Below are 21,112 nucleotides of genomic sequence, written 5' to 3'. Positions count from 1 at the left end.
TAATGCTTTATCATTATTTATAACAGAGCATTCCTGGACAAAATGTAATTATGAGTTAGTTTTCTATTGGCCTGTTTGCATGCTTGGGCTGTTGGAGAAAATATAAAAAATTACACAAACAAAAATGATAACAATACAATAAAGTATAACTGTAAACAGTCAGCTTAAGGTATAGCCACAAGTATGTGGTTAAATGTCAAAATAACTGAGTTATGTGGCGTGGGGGTAAATTAAGCACGATCTACTGTGACGTCACAACTGTGTTGCATTGTGGTCTATGAAGTGATGCTGCGCTCACACCATGTCGTAATTACCATAATTTTGAGATGACAACACGTTACGTTCTGGGACTGAGAATAATTTGTTTCTATGCCAACAATGGCTGCGTTCCAGTCCAAAATTGTCATGCCCTTCACTCACTAACTTCCCTCTGTCTCGTTCACTCGGATGTACCTCATTGCTTATGTTGCATGAGTGCCCACTACTGGCGGAACCTTAGGAATAGGCTGAATTGGAACGTGCTAAGCCCTTGATCACTTAAAATCCACTATGGGGTTGATTTTTTTATTTGTTTTTTCCCCTTACGAAATTGTTTAATGCAGCATTCTATATGTAGAATACATATCATAGGTGTGTTTGAGTTGTTTAATTTTTTTGTGGGGTAAATTAAACGCAATATGCGTTGACGTCACAATCGTGTTGTATTGTGGTAGGCTATATGGAGCTGCCTGAATTGTACGTATGATGTTGACTCCGTCAAAATCGAGGGAGTGAGGGTCAGTCCATATAAACTTCCCTCGTCCACTTCACGAAGTGGAACGCACTTCAAAATGGCGGTAGGGATTCCCCCAAGGGGAAGTGCTTGGAAGTTCGCAAGAGCGTGTCTAAAAGTGGACTGGAACGCAGCCCTGATCAGTGGTCCTTAAATCTGCAGAGGTCAGGTGGTCCAAGCTGAAATCTATGGTAATTACGAACATATATATTTATTATTGATATCTTTGTTATTGTATATTTGGAGTATCTATCTGTAAATATCATTTTAGTGCTATAAAAATACAGAAAGCAGCCTTCCGGTGTGATTTGTATTGGCCGATTTGTTTGATTTTCTCAATGGTGGTCAATTCTAACCACAAGAAAAGCTCAAATAGGGTTAAAGACTGAAAATGCTTGTTCCACAATAAGAAAACTTTATTTCATTTAATGTGAAAATTAAATTATATCTCAGTATGGGGGGCCTTCACAATTCTTATCCAAGAATAAAAAGCCAAATAGACTACATGACAAGGCTGAGCTTTGGCAATTCCTAATTAAAAAAATGTTTTAAAAGTCTAACTATCGATATTTTAAATAACTAGAGATGGAACGTTTTGTACACCACGTACAAACCACTGAAATCGGTTGATAAATGTAAACGTTATTTTTGTTTTTATAAAAAAAAACGCAGCTTACCCGTTTACTTGCATTTGTTTACAGCGCAGTCTTGCCCTCAGCAATATGGCGGACACGTTGACCTATCGCAGTAACGTTCCAAAGGGGCCAATAGGGCTTCTATGTATTTATTATGTCTATGATTACGAATGCACCTTATACATATTGAGTAGACTCGATCCCTCAGTCTCGAGGGGTCGATTGTCTGTCCAAATAAACTTCCCTTGCCTACTTGACAAGGTTGAAAACACTTCAAAATGGCAGCAGGGATTCCCCCGAGGGGAAATTCTTAGGAAAGTTTGTGAGTGTTTGTCTAAAAGTGAAGTTAAATGCAGTCATGGTCGCATTTTGCAACCTTTTTTTGGGCCAGTGTGATTAAAACGTGTTTTAGGACTATGCACTAAGTCAGGTGGCAGGAAACAGAACAAAATTCCAGGCAATGAATCATGGGAAATGCAGTTCATGATATGATCAAAGAGACAGGAGGTGTGCCCTCTGGTGGCTATCATCGCCACTCCATCTGACAGACGTGACATTTGCTGACTATTGTTGTGTCTCATTCGTCATTGAGGATGCTTTATTTCAGTAAACTGACCACTACATTCCAAAGTCATTAAGAAATTACAACCAGCTTCACTGGGAATAACGGTCAGTTTTCTAATGTTATGGTTCTGAAATTACTAAATATTAATCTTGTAACATTAGCCTATTTATGCAATTATAATCGCTGTAAATGCATCCGTGCATTACACAGTCTACTTCAGATGCAGCTTCTGTTCCATCTCTAGTGCTGTTAACTTAGCACACTGCTCAGCCAATCAAATTCGAGAAACCAAAACGAACTGTTTTATAACAGACTGCACCAGTGTGACACTGGACCAGTCAAAAATGTTAAATTAAATACAATGTCAGGGATTTCCAGGAACCCTACACATACACATTATCACACTATCCTCTATTCATAGGGCAATAAGGACACAGTGTCTTTTTGTCACCAAAAAGCCACAAAATCTCATGACCATTTAAATCTATAACACAAAAATTGAGGATACATATATTTCCCACTGAAAATAGGCCACTGAACAAAAGCAATAAAAAGTCATTCATATTCTTGTAAATCGAAGCACATGTTTCGATTCGACGTCATTTAAAGCAGTCCAACAAATCCAACTCATTTGAATGGTTTTAGTATCAAAGCTAAATCATTCTTGAATGCCTGAATCTACATCTATATTGCATTGCATTTGGACAAAATAACAATTCCACAACTATAACTTTTACAACAGATGGTGCAAAAATGCTTCACAGATAGCAAGCTATACTCCAAAAAATATCCTCCTCATCCTGGAATTGAAATAAATGTTTATACTCTTATATTATATTAAGATTAAACTGAAAGTAACAGCAATGCTGACCTTTACAGGGCACAAAGCAGCCAAATTTACTGTAAACGATGTTTTGATTCTTGCCTTGATTTCTACTAGCTGTCATCTTCCTTCAAGTCCTTTCCAGGTCTTGTTCAGCTGATTTATAGCCTATATATGTGTATATTAAGTGTACTTGAAAATGTAATTGGCATGGGACTATTCTTAAGTCTTTGATGGCAACTGCCTGGAATAACAAAGCTAGAAATAGGAGCTATATTTGCCAATAGGTAATTTGCCAACAAATTAGGCTACAATTGTTCTAGGTTGGGCTAGATTCTCTGTTTAAAAATATAGGCCTACCGAAATCATTCTGACTTTCTCCAGGACTTTGACTTACTTACCTGGTTCCCATGGTGATATGTGGACCAGGCAATCTCGATATCCCACAATACTGCGAAAGGCCTGATAAACCGGTTCTGCCTGCGAAGACAAAAGACTGACATCCACAGAGCTCGAGAGAGGAGTGTCAAATACCTGCACAGCTATTCATGAAATTAACACCACTTGTGATTTAGAAAAGGTTTTGTATAATCTATAGCCTTATGTATATCTATAGGCTACTCGTCTTCTTGGGTCAGTATCAGTAGCTACTATTCTATTCAATTGGTGGTGGTTGAGGAGATTCCCCCTTCCATATGTGAAGCGCTTTGAGTAGCCTACACAGAAAAGCGCCATATAAATGTAACGAATTATTATTATTAATGTCTATATGGGTTATTATACCGCTTTTAGGTTTATAGTCACTTTAGCGTTCATTCCACTTATTAACGGATGTGCATTTATAGGAGATATGATGCCTAAAAATGCTGACTGGTGCGCGCCTAGGGGGGGCGTTCACACCGGGCGCGTACTTTTTCGTCTATCTATACGCATGCGCCAGACGGACCTTGCGTCGCGTCTCGAGCGTTTTTCGTCAAGCTAAAAACTTTTGAAACGCACCTCGAGACCCCTCCGTTCTGTTCCGTTTCATTCCGTTTAGGATCATTTAAACACAAGAACGCTTGCTGCTAAATGCCTCAAACCGCAGCCTAGCTTAGCTGATTTAGGTTTCGAGACAGCGCATATTTACAGAGTTCAAGTAGGACTTTCCTGAATTGCAGGTAGATCTGTCTGAAGCCAGGGGGGAAATGATGTAACGTTTACCGATAAATCTGGATTTTTTTTCCGGGGGGGAAACCTCTACAGGAGAAAAAAGTTGGTTCAGATCCAGTTCGGCACAGGCAGGAAAATGGATCGTGTTTTGTAAAGGAATTACTGACTCCGTACAGGTGTGTCGACGAATGTAGGTAAGTGATTCAACGCATTTATGTTGTCTCTATAGATTCTTTTTTTCTTTAATATTATAATATAAGGCACTGCTAACCTGTAATTATAAGTAGCCTTTTAGGTTTCATCTTTTTCTTATTAGGGGAAGTCCGAGATTGTAATGTATTTCTTTCAAATGGAGCTTTAAACAGTATCACAATTAAACAAGAGTTGATTTCCCCCCAGAATAGTCCATTAATACATAGCCAAAGTATTCATTCGAATAGAATTTTATACATTTAAGGGTACACTTATGAGTAAATATTTCAAGCCCGTGTGTCTCAATCAGATTGTTGCAGCCATATGGCTCTTAAAAACAAAGTATATTTGTATATAAATACAATTTGATATAATTAATTTACATTTTTTTTAGCTACAAACATTTCTGCACTTGCTACTTACTAATCAATCATTCACGGAATAACATCTCGAACCGATACAGTCATGAACGAATTGTTCAGACGGTTTTGTGAACCGGTTCAATTGATTCTTTTTGAAAGATTCGACTCAAAACAACCTCGCAATTGTAACCTACGTTGTACATTGCTTAATTCAACCTTTTATTAAAAGCCATTATATTAAAAGGGAAACAGAAATCAAATGTGCTCTTCATAAAGTTTCATTCCCTCCTATAGTAGAGATGGGGAGCTGTTGGAGATGGTGCTATACGACGTGCACCTGTTGCATGTCTGAAGATGAGAAGAGCGCCATGGCCATTCACAATGAAATAAAAAAAATCCTTGCTGACCAGAAGAAAAGAGAACGGAGAGAAATCAAAATACTTTTGTTAGGTAAGATCTTTTTGCCTATTAAATATATTTTAAAGCGCAACTATAGACACTGAAGAAATCACCCAAGGAGATGAGATCAGGTGAGTGGATCTGGAGCACTGATCTATATAGATCAGTGATCTGGAGTCATTTTAACTGTAAAGGAAGTCAACCATTATTTGCAAAATACATGTTTTATGCATGTTCTCATTGACACGGTGAAATGGGCATTTTGATATATATATATATATATATATCTTTGGTGTGAGAGACCCGGGTTCGAATCCACTGTGAGACACCATTGTGTCCCTGAGCAAGACACTTAACCCCTAGTTGCTCCAGAGGCGTCCGACCTCTGAAATATATAGCAATTGTAAGTCGCTTTGGATAAAAGCGTCAGCTAAATGAATAAAAAAATAAAAATAAAAGTGAATATATATATATATATATATATATATATATATATATATATATATATATATATATATATACTGTCAAAAGAATTATTGTTGGTTTAACTTAAAGTTATCTGGTTTCCTCAATTTTGAGTTCATTGAAATTAAAAAATTTAGTTAATACAATGAAGGAGATTACAACATACAGTAATATGTTTTTTGATATAATATTGATCATTTTTAACTGCATTACTGTTGGATACAATCAGCAAGCAAGAATGACATTATTTTTGCGACAAATTAATTAAATGGGGGTAATAAGGGTGTTGTAAAGAATATCACAGCATGGCAAGTCATTGTTGTTGAGCCACCTACCTGGAGATAGTTGTCAAAAGCAAGTTAGAATTCAAATTTGTCTCGTGATGTCTTGAGGGACACATTCTTGAAGTGCTCAAGAACATCAGAAGGACATGCCTGAAATTTTTTTTCTTGCTCATCGTAAAAATGTCGTTTTGCAATCTTTCTGTTCCCTTTCTGTCACTGCTCACACTGATTTGATGTGTGATTGTTTGCCTGTCAAATATTTGAAGTTTGAGTTACCGATAACTAGTCAGCACTTATCTGCTCAAATCCATCAAATGAAAACGATAAACGAGGAATAGTTGTAGACTTAACAGCAGAGAAAGTCCCCCGATGGTGAAGACATCCAAACACGTCCGGCCACTTGCTTTCTGACACGGCACGTCTCCGAATTTCAGTCTGAGATTCAAACATCTCGCTTTGTTAACAGGACAGATAACATTCCTTTGTGCATGAGAAAAGCCTCACATGCTATCATCTGCACCTTGCATTCCTTTCGGTTCTCTATTTATGTCATGCCGTGACCTGGTTTCAGAACTAGTGTTTGACATCCATTTTCTGTTTCATGTAATATTAATTTTTTCATTCGGCCTAACTTTATATTAGGTGTCTTTAGATACTATGTACTTATGTCAATGCACTTATTTTTTTCATCTTGAATTGCAAAACACTTTTGCCACCATAGAGCGCAACGGTTGGGTTCCAGAAGTAAAATCTCCTTTCATTTTTTCCATAAGAAAATAGATTTTGAACGATAACTTATAAACCTTTAAAGACAGACCTACTGTGAGCCGCACACTACACACATATAGACTGAACACTTAATACACATGTGCACGACTTCACCGTTTCACAAGTTTATGTTTTTGTATTTTACACTGAGACTATAATGATATTGTTTTCAAAAACGTGCACTTTGAAACCCATTTTCAAAAGTTTGCATTTTCAGGCCCCCAAAACACAGTTGTCGTGTTAATGAACGGCCAAAATGCATAAAACGTTTTAAATTTTTAGTTGAAACCGTTGTCGTGTAAACGCCCCCTTAATCAACATTTATAAATGACCTTTGTATTTTTGTCAGAATTTCAAATACTCTTTTGCTTCAAATCAAAGTTTGAAGGTCAAAGTTTCAGGGCAAGTTTGGAACATTTTGGGGATAAGGAGTAAGGAAAGTATTACTGTGTAATTACAGAATTAATTACAGATGTAATTACATAAAGCGTACAAAAATAAGTGCATTGTATCAAATGATTCAATTAAATGTTTGTACATAGTAGTTAAAGGCATTTAATATGAAGTAGGTCCTTTTATTCTTGTGGATTTCAGGCACTGGAGAAAGCGGGAAGACGACTTTTATCAAGCAGATGAGGATTATTCATGGCAAGGGCTTTTCGGAAGAAGACAGGCGTGGCTACACTAAAATGGTTTTCCAGAATATCTTCACAGCTATGAAGGCTCTGACAGTGGCGATGAACACCTTAAGGATTCCCTATGCTAACCCACAGAACGAGGTGAGCTGCCAAAGAAAAGCGCCAATTGTTTTTGAACCCCTCCCAGTTGTCAAGTTGAAATAAAGTGCACAATGTTCCTTGAAATGCCCAATGATGGCACAGTTTGCACAAGCAAAAAAAAAAAAAAAGTAACATACTGTAAATTACTTTTTTACTTTATAAAAATGTATAATAGTTACTGTAAAATTATAATAAATTATTGGTATATAAAGTATTAGAATTACTAATATACAATATTTGTATTTTAATTAATTTAAATATTTAAATGATGTACATTTAAACCATTCAATCTATATAAAATATATATAAATATAAAAAGGTATAATCATAATATAATACTATAAATATATATGATACTCTTATATTCATTTACCGTATATTCAAATATTTATATTTAGATGAATAAATATATATACTTATAAAATATATACTTATGAATATGTATATTATGTACATTAAAATAAAAATTATGAAATTCTATATATGAAACTGTTCTCCTTTCAGACAGACCAGGATTGCAAATTACAACCACACTATATTCTTATAAACAAGTCTCTATTGTTCCCATTTATATCCTTAGGTATATGGGCAACAGTTCCAGGCAGTGGAAATACATCAGATAACACATTTGGACAGAATTTATGTGGAAGGTATCCGTCGACTTTGGGCTGACGGGGGTATCAAGGCCTGTTACAGTCGTCGAAGAGAGTACCAGCTTCTGGACTCGACAGAATAGTAAGTATCTCAATCAAAAATTCTACTCGGACAGGGTGATCAGGACCCTGACATGAAGTCTTATATCATTCTAAAGTTTGATTTTGAAATGATGACCTGTTGACTGTACATTAGCATGTTTATTACATAAAAATAAATAAACAACATGGCCATGAAATATTCACGTAAAAGCCAGCTGTCACATGTATGCTCTGTTTTGTTTAGTTTCTGTGTTCCTGTTTCCTTTGTTAGTCTCCCTGGTACTTCATTAGTTAACACCAGTTTTGTTTTGAAACCCGGAGTTTACTGTGTTTCTTTATCTGGTATCGACTAAGTTTAATGTGGTTGTGTTTGTTTATTCTCCTTCGATCTCCTGTGTGTTCCCGGTTGGAATTATTAAATAATTTTGACTATTTTTGTTCCGTCGTCCGCTCTTTACAGCCAGTTCGTGACACCAGCAGAGTAATACATATTGACCACAGAATGTGAACAATACTGACCTATCAGAATCAATTCTTTCAGCGAGCTTTGTAAAACATCTATACATAATTATTATAATAAATAATTAAGATATTAATTATTGACATATTTCTTAAATCTAATATAATAATCAATATTATACTAACCTTTATTAATATATAATGATAATAAGGATAATAATAGTTATTTTCTAATATTAAATTAATAAAAAAATTGTATTTTATATACATTTATTAAATTGAATATGCATTATTATTTATTCAATTTTTACTAAATACATTTTTATCTAGATTTTTAAAATTAGAATTATATTTACAATATTATCTAATATAAACATTACCTATTTTATTTTTAAAATTATTATTTTAATATTTTAAAATATTAAATGATCAACATTATTAGAATTACATTTATATAATTACACTAACTGATATATTTCTAACATATATACATATATATTATTGTATCAATAGTAACATAATTGTTAATAATAAAATGTTAATATTAACAATCATTTTGACCGTTTCATTTAAAATTGTCTAATTAAAAAATCATTTTAATTTCCCAGTTAAACCGAGCAAGGAATTTTTGTGTCAAAAGCATATACTGTAATGTTGAAAAAAACCTGAAATAGCTGGTGCAGATCCAAATGGCACCATTGGAGGGCAATACAGCTATATCTTTAGGGAAGCATGCAGGGCAAGCAAGTCAGTATTTCCCTCCATTCTCTTATATTGACGATTGATGCTTTGATGCTTTTCAGTTCTCAGATTATCATAGTATGTTTATGTTTTTTTTGTTTTTTTGTTAATGCCGTTGACAGACCTGAAGCCCTTTAAAGTAAGTCAGTGCTTCATATTGTTAAGCAAATTTCCTGTAAAGTACATCAGGGCGTTCTTGTTAATCGTTACCTAATCACTCCTTTACACAGTTCTGCATGTCCTTCTCATTCTCTCCTCCTGCTCCCCGATCCTGTTTTCAGTTCTACAAACCTGGTCATGATAAGAAACACAAACAAACCTGGACGTTTAATTAAACTGCCTTTTAAAGCACAAACACCAATAAAGCAAAAGGCAAACATCATGGCACTTTATCACACTCGCACAGTTCTGAAATGTAACACTCAAGTATGTTGCATTTTTGTTTTTTTAGCTATATGATACATTTGGACCGTATTGCGGCCCCAGACTACATCCCAACAGCCCAGGACGTGCTGCGAGTCCGATTCCCCACCACAGGCATCAACGATTACACCTTCAGCGTGGAGAAGATCACCCTCAGGTACCGTAAGCATATTTCCCCCGGTTTCACAGACGAGGCTTAAGCTAATCCCAGACTAATGCATGTTAGAGCTGTTTTAACAGAAAGCAACTTGCTCTGACACATCTTTTGTCTCAAGATGCACACCAGTGATGTTTTTTTTCTCAGGCACGCTTATAAAAGCTACTTAAATGTCCTAATTGAACTGAGGCATAATCCTGGCTTAATTTAAACCTTGTCTGTGAAACCGGGCCTTCATATAATTAAAATATATGAGTTTTTATTTTTCAAAATGATTTATTGATTTTAAATTTAAATGTTTATGATTTAAAGTCACCATGAAATTAAAATGGACAAATCTTATTTTTTTTATGGAATATTGCTGTTTTTATTATAATAGATTTGTCCACATAATTTAAATTTTTTTTATTCATGCGCCCTCGTAACTGTTTACTGAAGTGTTTGCTGTCGAGAGGGTGGGAAGACATGTCACTCACATGAGATCGACCAATAGCAAACCACAACCATCCAATCAATTCCCGATGGACCAAATCAAGTCCCACCCAACATTTTGTATTGTTCGAGAAGCCATTTCATTTAGAAAAAGTCACAATAGGGAGAAAAGACTGTTGCAACTTCTGTTTAATGCCGACTTTACTTATAAGCTTTTCATTAAAGGGATAGTTCACCCATAAATAACTGCATGATTTACTCACCCTCAAGCTATACAATCGGAGTTATATAAAATAAATGTCCTGGCTCTTCCGAGCTAGTGAATGGAGGACGAGATTTTGAAGCCCAAAGAAGTGGATCCATCCGTCATAAACGTACTCCACACTGCTCCGGGGGGTTAATAAAAGCCTTCTGAAGTGATGTGTTTGTGTAAGAATAATATGTATGAAAGAAGAAAGTCATATACACCTAGGATGGCTTGAGGGTGAGAAAATCATGGGGTAATTTTCATTTGAGGGTGAACTATCCCTTTAAATCGTGAACCCCCTGCAGTTCCGTTACAAACCTCTAGCAGGGGCTCTACAGTTCGGGAAACCCTGCTTTAATAAAAGTGTTGCACACACAGTAATAAGATTTACTTTCTGCCTGGCAACCACCTATAAAAAACACCTTAGCATTAGCAATGATTTGACAACCTTAAGCCTAGTTCACACTACATGATTTTAAAACGTCGGGCTGAACTGTGCGTTCACACTACATGACTTGCTTTCTGAGAAATCAGGAGAGTTCAAGTTGTTGAGCTGTTCACACCACACGACACAGCGTGATTGATCCGCAACAGGAGGTAACGCACTACACGAGTTGACAACAACTCTGTCACCCAATGATTCTATCTAGTCTACAAATCTATCTGTCTAATGTCTATCTTGACGCGAAACAACACACGCGCCAATACACAGCGAAGAACAACACAACACGCGAATATGGACGTCAGACAGAAACCAGTGCTGCAAACTGTTTGCGCGATCATTTGCTCTGAGAAAAAAACGCAAAAAAATTAAAAATAAGAGAGTATGGGCGAAAGAGTGGATCTGCAAACGGGAAGAGCAGGTCTGTGCTACAGAGAGAGTTGGAGGTGAGTACAGTATGTTTATATCGGACATGTAGCTGCATGTTTATGTTTAGCTGACAGCAAAAATCACGTATTTACCCGGTGACCTCAACTCATGCCTTGCTGTGATTGGCTGTTGCTCATGACATCAGTGAGATTGAGTCGTGCGACAGCTCTGGATATCTAGCATGCTAGATATTTTTGTAGGCTCGGCGACGCGTCTGCGAGGCGTCTGCGAGGGTCTTTGATGCGTTGTTGGCTCTTTCATACTAACAGATTGGCGAGCGTTCATCGCCCGCTAATCCTCCGCGATTTGCACGCGATAACACCCTGACCTGTCGGCGAGCTCAACGATTTGCAAATCGGGCTTAAATCGGGCTTAAAATCATGTAGTGTGAACTAGGCTTTAGTGAAAATTCTAGGCTTGTGGCAAGTTTCAGAAAATGTAAATTGTGTTGAAAAATGTGAGTTTTATGAACAAGACATGAGTTGATTTCCTGATGCTGTCCTGTATATTTTGAGGTAGACAGGTTTGATATGTGACAGCAAGGAAGTAGGAACAAATCAATAGGGGTTTATAGTTAGTGTGTTGAATGTTTTCGGTTTAGACAGAAAGTTTCAAGAATAAACAATTCAATCTCATTCTTAACATTTTTCCCCCCTGAAGGATTGTAGATGTTGGTGGCCAGAAGTCAGAGAGGCGGAAGTGGATCCATTGCTTTGAGAATGTGACATCGCTCATATTTTTAGCCTCCCTCAGCGAGTTCGACCAGGTGCTGGAGGAAAATAACATGGAGGTGAGCATCTCCATCGCCCCAGTCTGTCTGTATCTCTCTTCTTCCTTCTCATACTAATCAATGACTTTGATTAGCATATCTTGGGTCGGTTTTGCCCGAGTCATATTTCACTGCAAATCCAAAGAAAAAAATTAATGTGCATAACGCTCAAAATCAGTGTTTCAACTGCAATAAAGCAGCTGGAGAACAATTTGTCGCTTAATGTTATTTACCCCAGGAAAGCCATTTAATTACCATAGCATGTTAGTTAGTGAATATTGAGTGATGTAATATAGTGATATTGAATCAAGATCGGAATCAAATCGCAAGCTTACGAATTAAAATTGTGAAATTTGTGTCGAGCACTAATAAAAACAGTAGCCTACAGTCATTGTACCATGTAAACATTGAGACATGTTGTCACTAAACTTAATGAAATTCCAAATGTTTTGACAATCACAGTACACTTATTGTAATGCAAGTTTTTTTTAACCCCCCTTCCTTGTTTCTCACTTCAAGCTAAACTCAAAAGTTGTCAGCCCGGTATGAATCAGTAATGTTAGCTAAAACTACAATATACAAACTAAAATTTTGCTATTAAAATAGTATTTTTTCTAATTCAAATAAAGCTGAAATAAAATAAAATACAAACATTAGATGAAAAACGTAAAAAACTTAAACTGAAAAAAGTTTCAAATAAATAAAATTACTTAAACTGATATTAAATAAAGCTAAATCTAAATATATAAAAACTAAATTATAAAAATGACAAAAGCACACAACAAAATGACATTTTTAAAACAAAAAAATAATCTAATAATAATTGATATAATAGTATATAAATACTACAGTATTAACATTACTTGAATGAAAATAATCTAGTCTGGACACATGATTTTTTTCCCACGATAAATTAAACAAAAATTCAGTACAATAAATATGGATGTATTTATTTTATTCAATTAGATTATCATTATTTAAATAAATTCCCATGACATGCTGATTAACCTTTGCTCTGAACGCTTCCTCTCTCCGGCTCCAGAACCGCATGAAAGAGAGCTTGTCGCTCTTCTACACCACCATCCACTCGCCGTGGTTCGCCAGCGCCTCCATCATCCTCTTCCTAAACAAGATGGACATCCTGGAGGAAAAGATCAAGACATCAGACTTAAAAAGTTACTTCCCAGAATTCGAAGGTATGGAAAGAAGGGTACACTAACAACTTAGTAAATAGGCCCTGACCTGCCCTGCCCCTTAGCATGGGAGTATGTAGGAAACTAAATTGATAGAGCCGTTGGAACAGGATATAGTTCCTTAGTGCTAATATGGAGCACTATTTGTGGAAATGGCCCCAGTTTGATCACTTTAGATCTCTCGCCCTCCACCCCGGTTACCAAAAGCAACCAAAAAATAGCCAATTCTGTGCATTTATAGACGGACAGTGGGTGTTAGGGCAAAAGTTGTTACAAAAGTCTTGTTTCAAATAAATACTGTTCTTTTGAACTTTCTATTCATCAAACAATCCTGAATTTTTTGGGGGGGATTGATAATAATTAGAAACACTCCTTCCGCATATTAGAATGATTTTTGAATGATCATGGGACATTAAAGATTTGAGTAATGATGCTGAAAAAATCTTTTTAATATATATATATACTAGTATATATTTAATATACATAATATATTAGGGGTGTAACAACTCAAATTAACATTAAAAACACAGTTTTTACACTTTAAGACTGTTACACATGCGTTGTCTTTCTTGACTGTTTATGTTCACTTAATGCCCGGTACACATTGTACGATTTTGGGCTGTCCCCAACGAAAGATGACCAATCGTGGCGCTTTCTGTGGTCGTTGCTCCTAAACGTCGTACAGCGAGAGAGGTTCGAAGACGGCCGTTGTCACTGTCTTGCGGCCAAAGATAGCCTGCGATAATTTTCTGACAGTGTCAGAAATTAGCATGATTATCTCAGTGTGTTTGCTGCTACGACCTATATCCACTGACTAGCCAATAAAAATGCAACATGAAACGACGTATTGAATAATGTGACATGGTGCTAAAACTAAAAACTATTACCTCAAGCTCCATTTTACAAAATTGGAATGCGAAGTTGGCCTCTTTTCCATAGCCATGCTGCGTCCATATTCTCCTCTTTCACTTCCTCCTCTTTTTTTCAGCGCACATTCAAAACCACAATTGCTAAAGTGTGATTCATCTGGCTCTATTTGTTTACCACTAGTGCATGCTGATAACATTTTATCCTTCTATACTAATTTGCTTCGTAGTCTACGATTCAATTGGTGTCATCATCATACAGTATACATACATATCGTACACAAGTTTATTAGATCTATGTCGTTCGGTGTGATTTGTAATGATCTTATAGGATTGCTGAAATCGCAGTCTATAGCAGGCATAATAATTATTGACATAATTTTTGTGTGAATTTGTCCATACCAGCTCAAGACTTTAAAGAGAACTTAATATTCTGTCTGAGACGTGGCTTTCCATGTGCGCGTGCTTCGGATGAGTGCAGACACAAATCTTCACACAGCATGAGTTCTCTTTCGTGTATTCTTGCGCTCGAATGTTTAAATTGGCGAGGCTTAATATATATTTGGTTTTATTTAAATAGTTGAGTTACCTGGTTGCCTTAATTTTGAGTTCATTGAAATAAAAAAATTGAGTAATGGAGATTGGTTTCATCAACAGAACCTCAAAATATTATATTATCTAAACCACATTAATTAACTAAGTTGATATGACAAAAGAAAAAAAAGTTGATAATCATGAAAATAATTGTTAGTGTAGTAATAACAGTAAATTATGCATAATAAATAGTAAGTAACCCTAAACCAAACCCTAACCGTAATTCTGTAGTTTAGCTGTTCAGGTCTCACCTGGCTTGTGCGCCATCAACACCAATTGATGACCATAAATGACTGTTTGTATTAGAGCATACGGCACTCCTATTGAACAAAGTTTACAAAGAGTGACTGTTTTGTCAACGTTTTTTGGATCATCGCTGTTGTAGTGTATTAGGAAGCTAGAATGCGTATCCATTAACAGAAACACACATTAGCCGAACTCTCTCTGTCTGTTTTACTCGTAGTTATTTTTAACAAACCATAACAGATGCGCAATCAGATTTGAAATGAACTGTGTGAGTGCACGTGCGTGCCGAACCATGGCTGGAGAACGGTACGGTTCTATAATTTATTTATTTATTTATTTTTACTAAGAACCTTTGCACCCTTAATATATACATATATTACATGTTTACAAACTTTTATTAGATGTGATTAATTGCGATTAATCGATTTTATATATATATATATATATATATATATATATATATATATAGTAATATATAGTATATACACACAGTATATTTTATAGTTATTGTTTTTATTGATAAATAATTTTATTTAATATTATATTACAAATATATATTTTTTTATATATAAATAAAAATACATAAAATATTTTTTCACAATATTACTGATCCAAAAAACGCAGAATTAATAAAATTATTTTTGATCAAAGAAAAGTCATACACGTTCAGTATAAGATGAAAGCATTTTCCTTTTTGAGTGAACTGCCCCTTTAATACAAACGAACTTTGAGCTCCACTGACTCTAAAAGGGTTAAATATTAATTTTCAAGCAGAAGCTCTTGACAATAGTGATTTTAAAAATGTTTGCCTAGTCAGATTCTCTCTCTCTGTCTCTGCTTACCTCATTCCCTCTCCCCCCTCTTCAATTTGCATGTGCTCCTCCCATTTCAATCACTCATACCTTTTCATGCTCGTACTAACCCCTCCCCTCCTCTGTGGTTTGGTGCCACCCTCAGGCAAACAGCGGGACGCACAAGAAGTCAGGAACTACATCAGAGAGATCTATAAACGGAAGGCCGTGAATGCAGAGACAAAGGAGTGCAAAAACATCTACCCTCACTTCACCTGCGCAACGGACACCAATAACATCCGGATGGTTTTCACTGACGTGAAAGACACGGTCCTGATCAAGTCTCTGCAGGAGTACGGGGTGCTTTGAGCGGCCCATGAAGCACCAGTTTTTGCCAATCTAATAAAATGACTTTGTAGGGACGCACAAAGGATGGCTTGAATTATTTTTCCTTGTACATCCCCTATGCTTTTCTTTGCCTTTCTCTCCATCTTTTCTTATATACCTACTTCTGTTTGTTTTGTCATTTTGGTGGATAAAAACGTCTGCATGTTCTTACGGTATGACACACTTTCCCCTCATTCCAACACTGACAGTCTGCTTAAAGTGAAATCACTCTGAAAGTATGAGGATATACAGGAGCTGACAGATTTTCAGCGAGTTCTAGTTTCGAGGAGGCGATAAGAATACAACACCGTAGCTGCCAGCGAGACTGATCTGTTATTTGACTTTACTGATTACTTAAATAGAGCAAGAGTCACTGCGCTGCTTTCTTTTCGAAAAGAACCAAAAACAAAATATTTCCTTTATGTAACATGATCTACTATTTTTATCACACAAGCAAAAATGTAAGTTATAGGGTCTTAAAGTGGAACTGTTTCTTTTTTGCTTATTTTCGTAATCTAAAACAATTATATTATTTTAGAGCAATATAGTCTCTCAAAATGGAGCTTATACTGTTACTTTCCGGTCATGCAAGTTTAAGTTGTTAGAAAATGTGTGACTTTGTTTATATATACAGTAGGATGGTTTACACTTTATTTGAAGGTGTCATTGTTACAGTGTAATTAAACATAAGTACTGAGTAATATATAGTAATACATGAACTATGGGGTTTGGTTCAGGGTTAGTTGCATGCAAATCCATAATTTATTGTAATAACTCACTGTAAAAAAAAATATTAGTTGACTTAACTTAAAAATATTGATGAAACCTGTTGCCTTAATTATTAAGTAAATAAACATCATACTCTATCGAAAAAAAATAAGTAAAGTGTAATTGTCAAGTTCACATAACTTAATTTTTTCAATTAAGTATTACGTGTATTTACATAATGATAATTTTAAGGCAACGGGTTTACTAATTTTTTTTAAGTTAAGTCAACTGATCACTTTTACAGTAAGTACATGTAACAAAGACTCTGTAAAATAATGTTTTACCGTATGATCTGTGTGTGTATATATATATATATATATACAGTTGTGGTCAGAATTAATGGCATCCCTGGTAAATATGAACAAAAATAAATCTGTATTGTTTATCCTTTTGATCTTTCATTCAAAAAATGGAAATCACATTATGAAATAAATCTTTTTCTCCAAAACACGTTGGCCACAATTATTGCCACCCCTAGAATTTTTTACGAGTGAAATATCTCTGAAGTATATTCCCATTAATATTTACCTTTTTTAGCACACCAGGGTGACTAGGCACATGAAATTGTCTAGCTATGACTTCTTGTTTCACAGGAGTTTAAATATGAGGAAACTCAAAGGCCAAATTCCCTTAATCATCCTTCACAATGAGTAAAACCAAAGAACATAGTTCTGATGTGCATCAAAAGATTGTTGAGCTTCACAAAAGAAAGTGGCTGTAAGGAATTGGCTAAAGCATTGAAAATCCCCATTTCCACCATCAGGGCAAAAATTAAGAAGTTCCAATGAACTAAAGATGTTATGAATCTGCCAGGAAGAGGACGTGTGTCTATATTGTCTTAATGCACGGTGAGGAGGAGAGTTTGAGTGGCCAAAAACTTCGAGGGTCACAGAATTGCAGAGATACGTTGGGTCTTGGGGTCAGAAGCCTACAAAAAAAACATCACCACATGTTGTTTGGGAGGGTTTCAAGAAAAATCCTCCTTGCTCCTCCAAAAACAAACTCCAGCATATTCAGTTGTCAGACACGACTGGAACTTCAAACGGGACCGGTTCTGGTCAGATGAAACTAAAAAAAGCCCATGTGTACAATTTAATATACCATTGGATCTTTAATGTTGTAGGCATAATTTTCTGCTGGAGGTCCTGGACTTCTTGTTCAGATACATGGCATTGTGGATTCTATCAAATATCAACAGATAATAAATCAAAACCTGACGGCTTCCGCTAGAAGTAATGGGCCGTTGTTGGATCTTCCATCAGGATAACAATCCAAAACCAACATCAAAATCAACACAAAAATATGTTACGGAGCACAAAATGAAGCTTCAGCCATGACCGTCCCAGTCCCTGAGCTGAACCCTATAGAAGATGAGTGGGCTGAACTGAAGCGCCGACATGGATCTGGGAATCTACAGGATCTGGAGAGATTCTGTATGGAGGAACATCTCTGATCTCTTGTCAGGTGTTCTCCAGACTCATCAGGCATTATAGGAGAAAACTCAGAGCTGTTATCTTGGAAAAAGGAGGTTGCAAAAAGTATTTAATAAAAGGGTGCCAATTATTGTGGCCAACGAGCTTTGGAGAAAAACATTTATTTCATAATGTGATTTCCCCCGAAATTCAAATTTTTTTTGAATGAAAGATCAAAAGGATAAACAATGCAGATATATTTTTACAGCCATTTTTGATCATATTTACCAGGGTTGCCATTAATTCTGACCACAACTGTATATACAGTATATAAGTATAGTTCTGCTGAAAGTTCTGATGGTTTATTTGTTGTGTATAAACAAATATAATAGTATCTTTAAACATAAAACTCTTATTAGTTAAACCGCACTGGAAAATATGTATTTAGTATTTACAATACAATCTAATCAATCCTATCTAATTAGAAATTATTTTTAAAATTAGTGTGTTCACTGTGAATTGGTCAGGAAAGATTAAATTTGTTTTGCAATATGTTTATAATTACTGATAAATAAAAGAAAAAACTTGTTATTTCCTGAATTATTATAACAAAAACTGGAAATGCAACAAGTCTAATATTTATGTTTATAATCATCACCTGCAACAAACTAGAAATTTGGCATTTTCCATGAATAGGGTATTCAAATATACTAATACAAAAGTTTGTTTTGTTCCTCGACAAATGGTTGATGAAGGAGGTAGTTCATCTTCAGAAAATACTAAAAACTACATTTTACATTTTTATTGTCTATTCATTTTATATGTATTTAGCAAAATTTGGCAACCCTGTTACCAATAAATTATATTTAAATTGTGTCTAAAAACTATTTGAATACAATTTGTCGCTGCAATTTTATACCAATAAGCATGAAATAAATATTAAAAAAATATATAAAAAAAATTGGGTAACAGGGTTGCCCTAAATGCCTAAATGAAGCTGTTACTCAGTAACTATTTTTGGGGCTACATTTTAGGTACTGATCAACATTATTTCCCATGAATCAAATAAAAATAATTTCGCACAAAAACTTGGTTAACAATTTTGTGCTTAATGATTGAAATCAACACTAAAATGTATATAAAAATCTAGAAAATTGAATGAATTGAATAATCTCACTTGTCTTCTGTGCATGCTGTAGAAAGACTTAGATGTGTTATGTAAAAACAAGGTAACACTTTAAGGTGCCTGTGTTACAGTGTAATTATACAGGACTGAGTAACGAGTAATAATAATTAACTTGATGTACATACTATAGAGTTAGGGTTTGATTTAAGGGTTAGTTGCATGTAAGTATGCCTAATTTAAAGTAATTATAGTAACTACATGTGTAAAAAGGACATTGTAAAATAAAATAAAGTGTTACCAAAAGTAGTTTGACATCTAATAATTCCCAAAAAAAAAAAAGGTTTTGCCTCTAATGCAAAAAACAAAACAAAGTGTACCATACATGGAAACTGCTTTTAACTTTAACATCATTAAACTGGTTTTCTATGATGAAATTTTAAATCTTTTGTTTGTTCTTTTCCTTTTTTTCAAATTTCGGTTGAATTTTATTTCCCTTTTCCTTGTCTTTCTTTATCTCAATGTTCTCCAACTCCACCCTATTATGATGCCAGGCCAAAAGCAAAACAAGGATGAAGCGATGGACTACATCAGTGATCTGTACCTTAAAGAAGCTTCTAGCCGTGAAAAACGAGAACGGAAGCAAATTTACAAACACTTTACCTGTGCAACCGACACTGACAACATCCGCAAGGTCTTCTGTGATGTCAAGAAAACAGCTCTCATCAAGGAACTGCAGTCTTACGGTATGCTTTAAGATACTGAGGGGCTTCATCTGAACTGCTTCCTGGAAAGACAAATAGATTGTGAAGCTCACCAAATGTTATAACAGGGTTGAATGCCTATGTAAATACAGCTAATTTGAACTACTGACTGATTCATTGCAGTTCCATTCAGAAATATTTTGTTTCATTTTTATGAACCAATTAAAGCTAAATAAAATGAGAAATAAATGAAATAAATTAGCATATTCTGTTGAAAAAGAATGTCACAAAATATCAATAACTGAAAATAAAGAGGCACTATTGGTTATGTAATATGACAAGGATTTCAAGAAATTGACAAAATGTCCTTGTTATGGTATAATGTTAGATTGTCCCTGAAATGTACATACTGCAAGTCTCTTTGAATAAAAAACGGTTTGCTAAATGACAATTAATCAAGTACTCCATGCGTTTACTCCATATTTGCACACAATAGACCCAATATTGCACACTATAAATACATCTATTTCAGTTGAACGCATAAAGAGCGTCAAATTGACCTGGCAATGCATGTAGTGATTTTTTAATATTTTATCAATGAAAACATTTATTTAGGCTACTTGATATTCCATGAATTCTTCAAAAAAATAAAAATTCATATTTCTTGGTCATGGGATAAGGATGAAATTATTTTTGTATCATTGCTCCAAGAATGCATAAAGGGGGTCTAATTGACCCGTATTCATTTCCTATGAAATTCTGTCTCAACGTTATTTTTTGCCAAGAATCACTGTAAAAAATGATGACAACATGTGTTTTACATTGTTTTTACTCATCAAAATAATTAAGCAATGTTTTTTACTTTTTTTATAAGTTATTCAAGATTCAACTCATTTTTAAAGTCAATTTAATGTGATTTAAGTTGAAATTACTTAAAACTTCCAAGTTGTTTGTACTTAAAGGGGCATTATGTAGGAATTACTCCCATCTAGCGGTGAAATTGTATTTTGCATTCAAACGAATTGTGCTCCCCAGCGC

General features: G+C 35.1%; 1 protein-coding gene across 4 annotated transcripts; it reads left to right on the top strand.

Moving 5' to 3' along the window:
* The first annotated feature begins 3,270 nt into the window (after positions 1-3,270).
* On the top strand, positions 3,271-20,525 carry LOC143701469 (guanine nucleotide-binding protein G(q) subunit alpha-like). Of its 4 annotated transcripts, none has more exons than XM_077194799.1 (8): positions 3,271-4,141; positions 4,796-4,951; positions 7,012-7,196; positions 7,777-7,931; positions 9,543-9,671; positions 11,882-12,011; positions 13,033-13,186; positions 19,925-20,525. In XM_077194799.1, exons 2-8 carry the CDS (start codon positions 4,801-4,803, stop codon positions 20,125-20,127), a joined length of 1,107 nt encoding a protein of 368 aa, XP_077050914.1. In that variant the 5' UTR covers positions 3,271-4,141; positions 4,796-4,800; the 3' UTR covers positions 20,128-20,525. The 4 variants fall into 4 exon arrangements, with proteins under 4 accessions (XP_077050914.1, XP_077050913.1, XP_077050916.1 ...); XM_077194798.1 differs by lacking the exon at positions 19,925-20,525 and adding an exon at positions 15,847-17,283 and having other exon boundaries at positions 3,676-4,141; XM_077194801.1 differs by having other exon boundaries at positions 3,715-4,141; positions 4,799-4,951.
* Positions 20,526-21,112: the final 587 nt, after the last annotated feature.

Source organism: Siphateles boraxobius, unplaced genomic scaffold (assembly GCF_051911475.1).
Source record: "Siphateles boraxobius isolate OS27281-9 unplaced genomic scaffold, OSU_SipBor_1 329, whole genome shotgun sequence".
Classification (NCBI taxonomy): Eukaryota; Metazoa; Chordata; class Actinopteri; order Cypriniformes; family Leuciscidae; genus Siphateles; species Siphateles boraxobius.
This window is presented reverse-complemented; position numbering and strand designations above follow the sequence as displayed.

Coding starts and splice junctions, on each gene's coding strand:
- LOC143701469 (XM_077194799.1), top strand. CDS start 4,801: ATGGGGAGCTGTTGGAGATGGTGCTATACGACGTGCACCTGTTGCATG. Junction 4,952..7,011: donor AATCAAAATACTTTTGTTAG/GTAAGATCTTTT, acceptor TGTGGATTTCAG/GCACTGGAGAAAGCGGGAAG. Junction 13,187..19,924: donor TTACTTCCCAGAATTCGAAG/GTATGGAAAGAA, acceptor TTATGATGCCAG/GCCAAAAGCAAAACAAGGAT.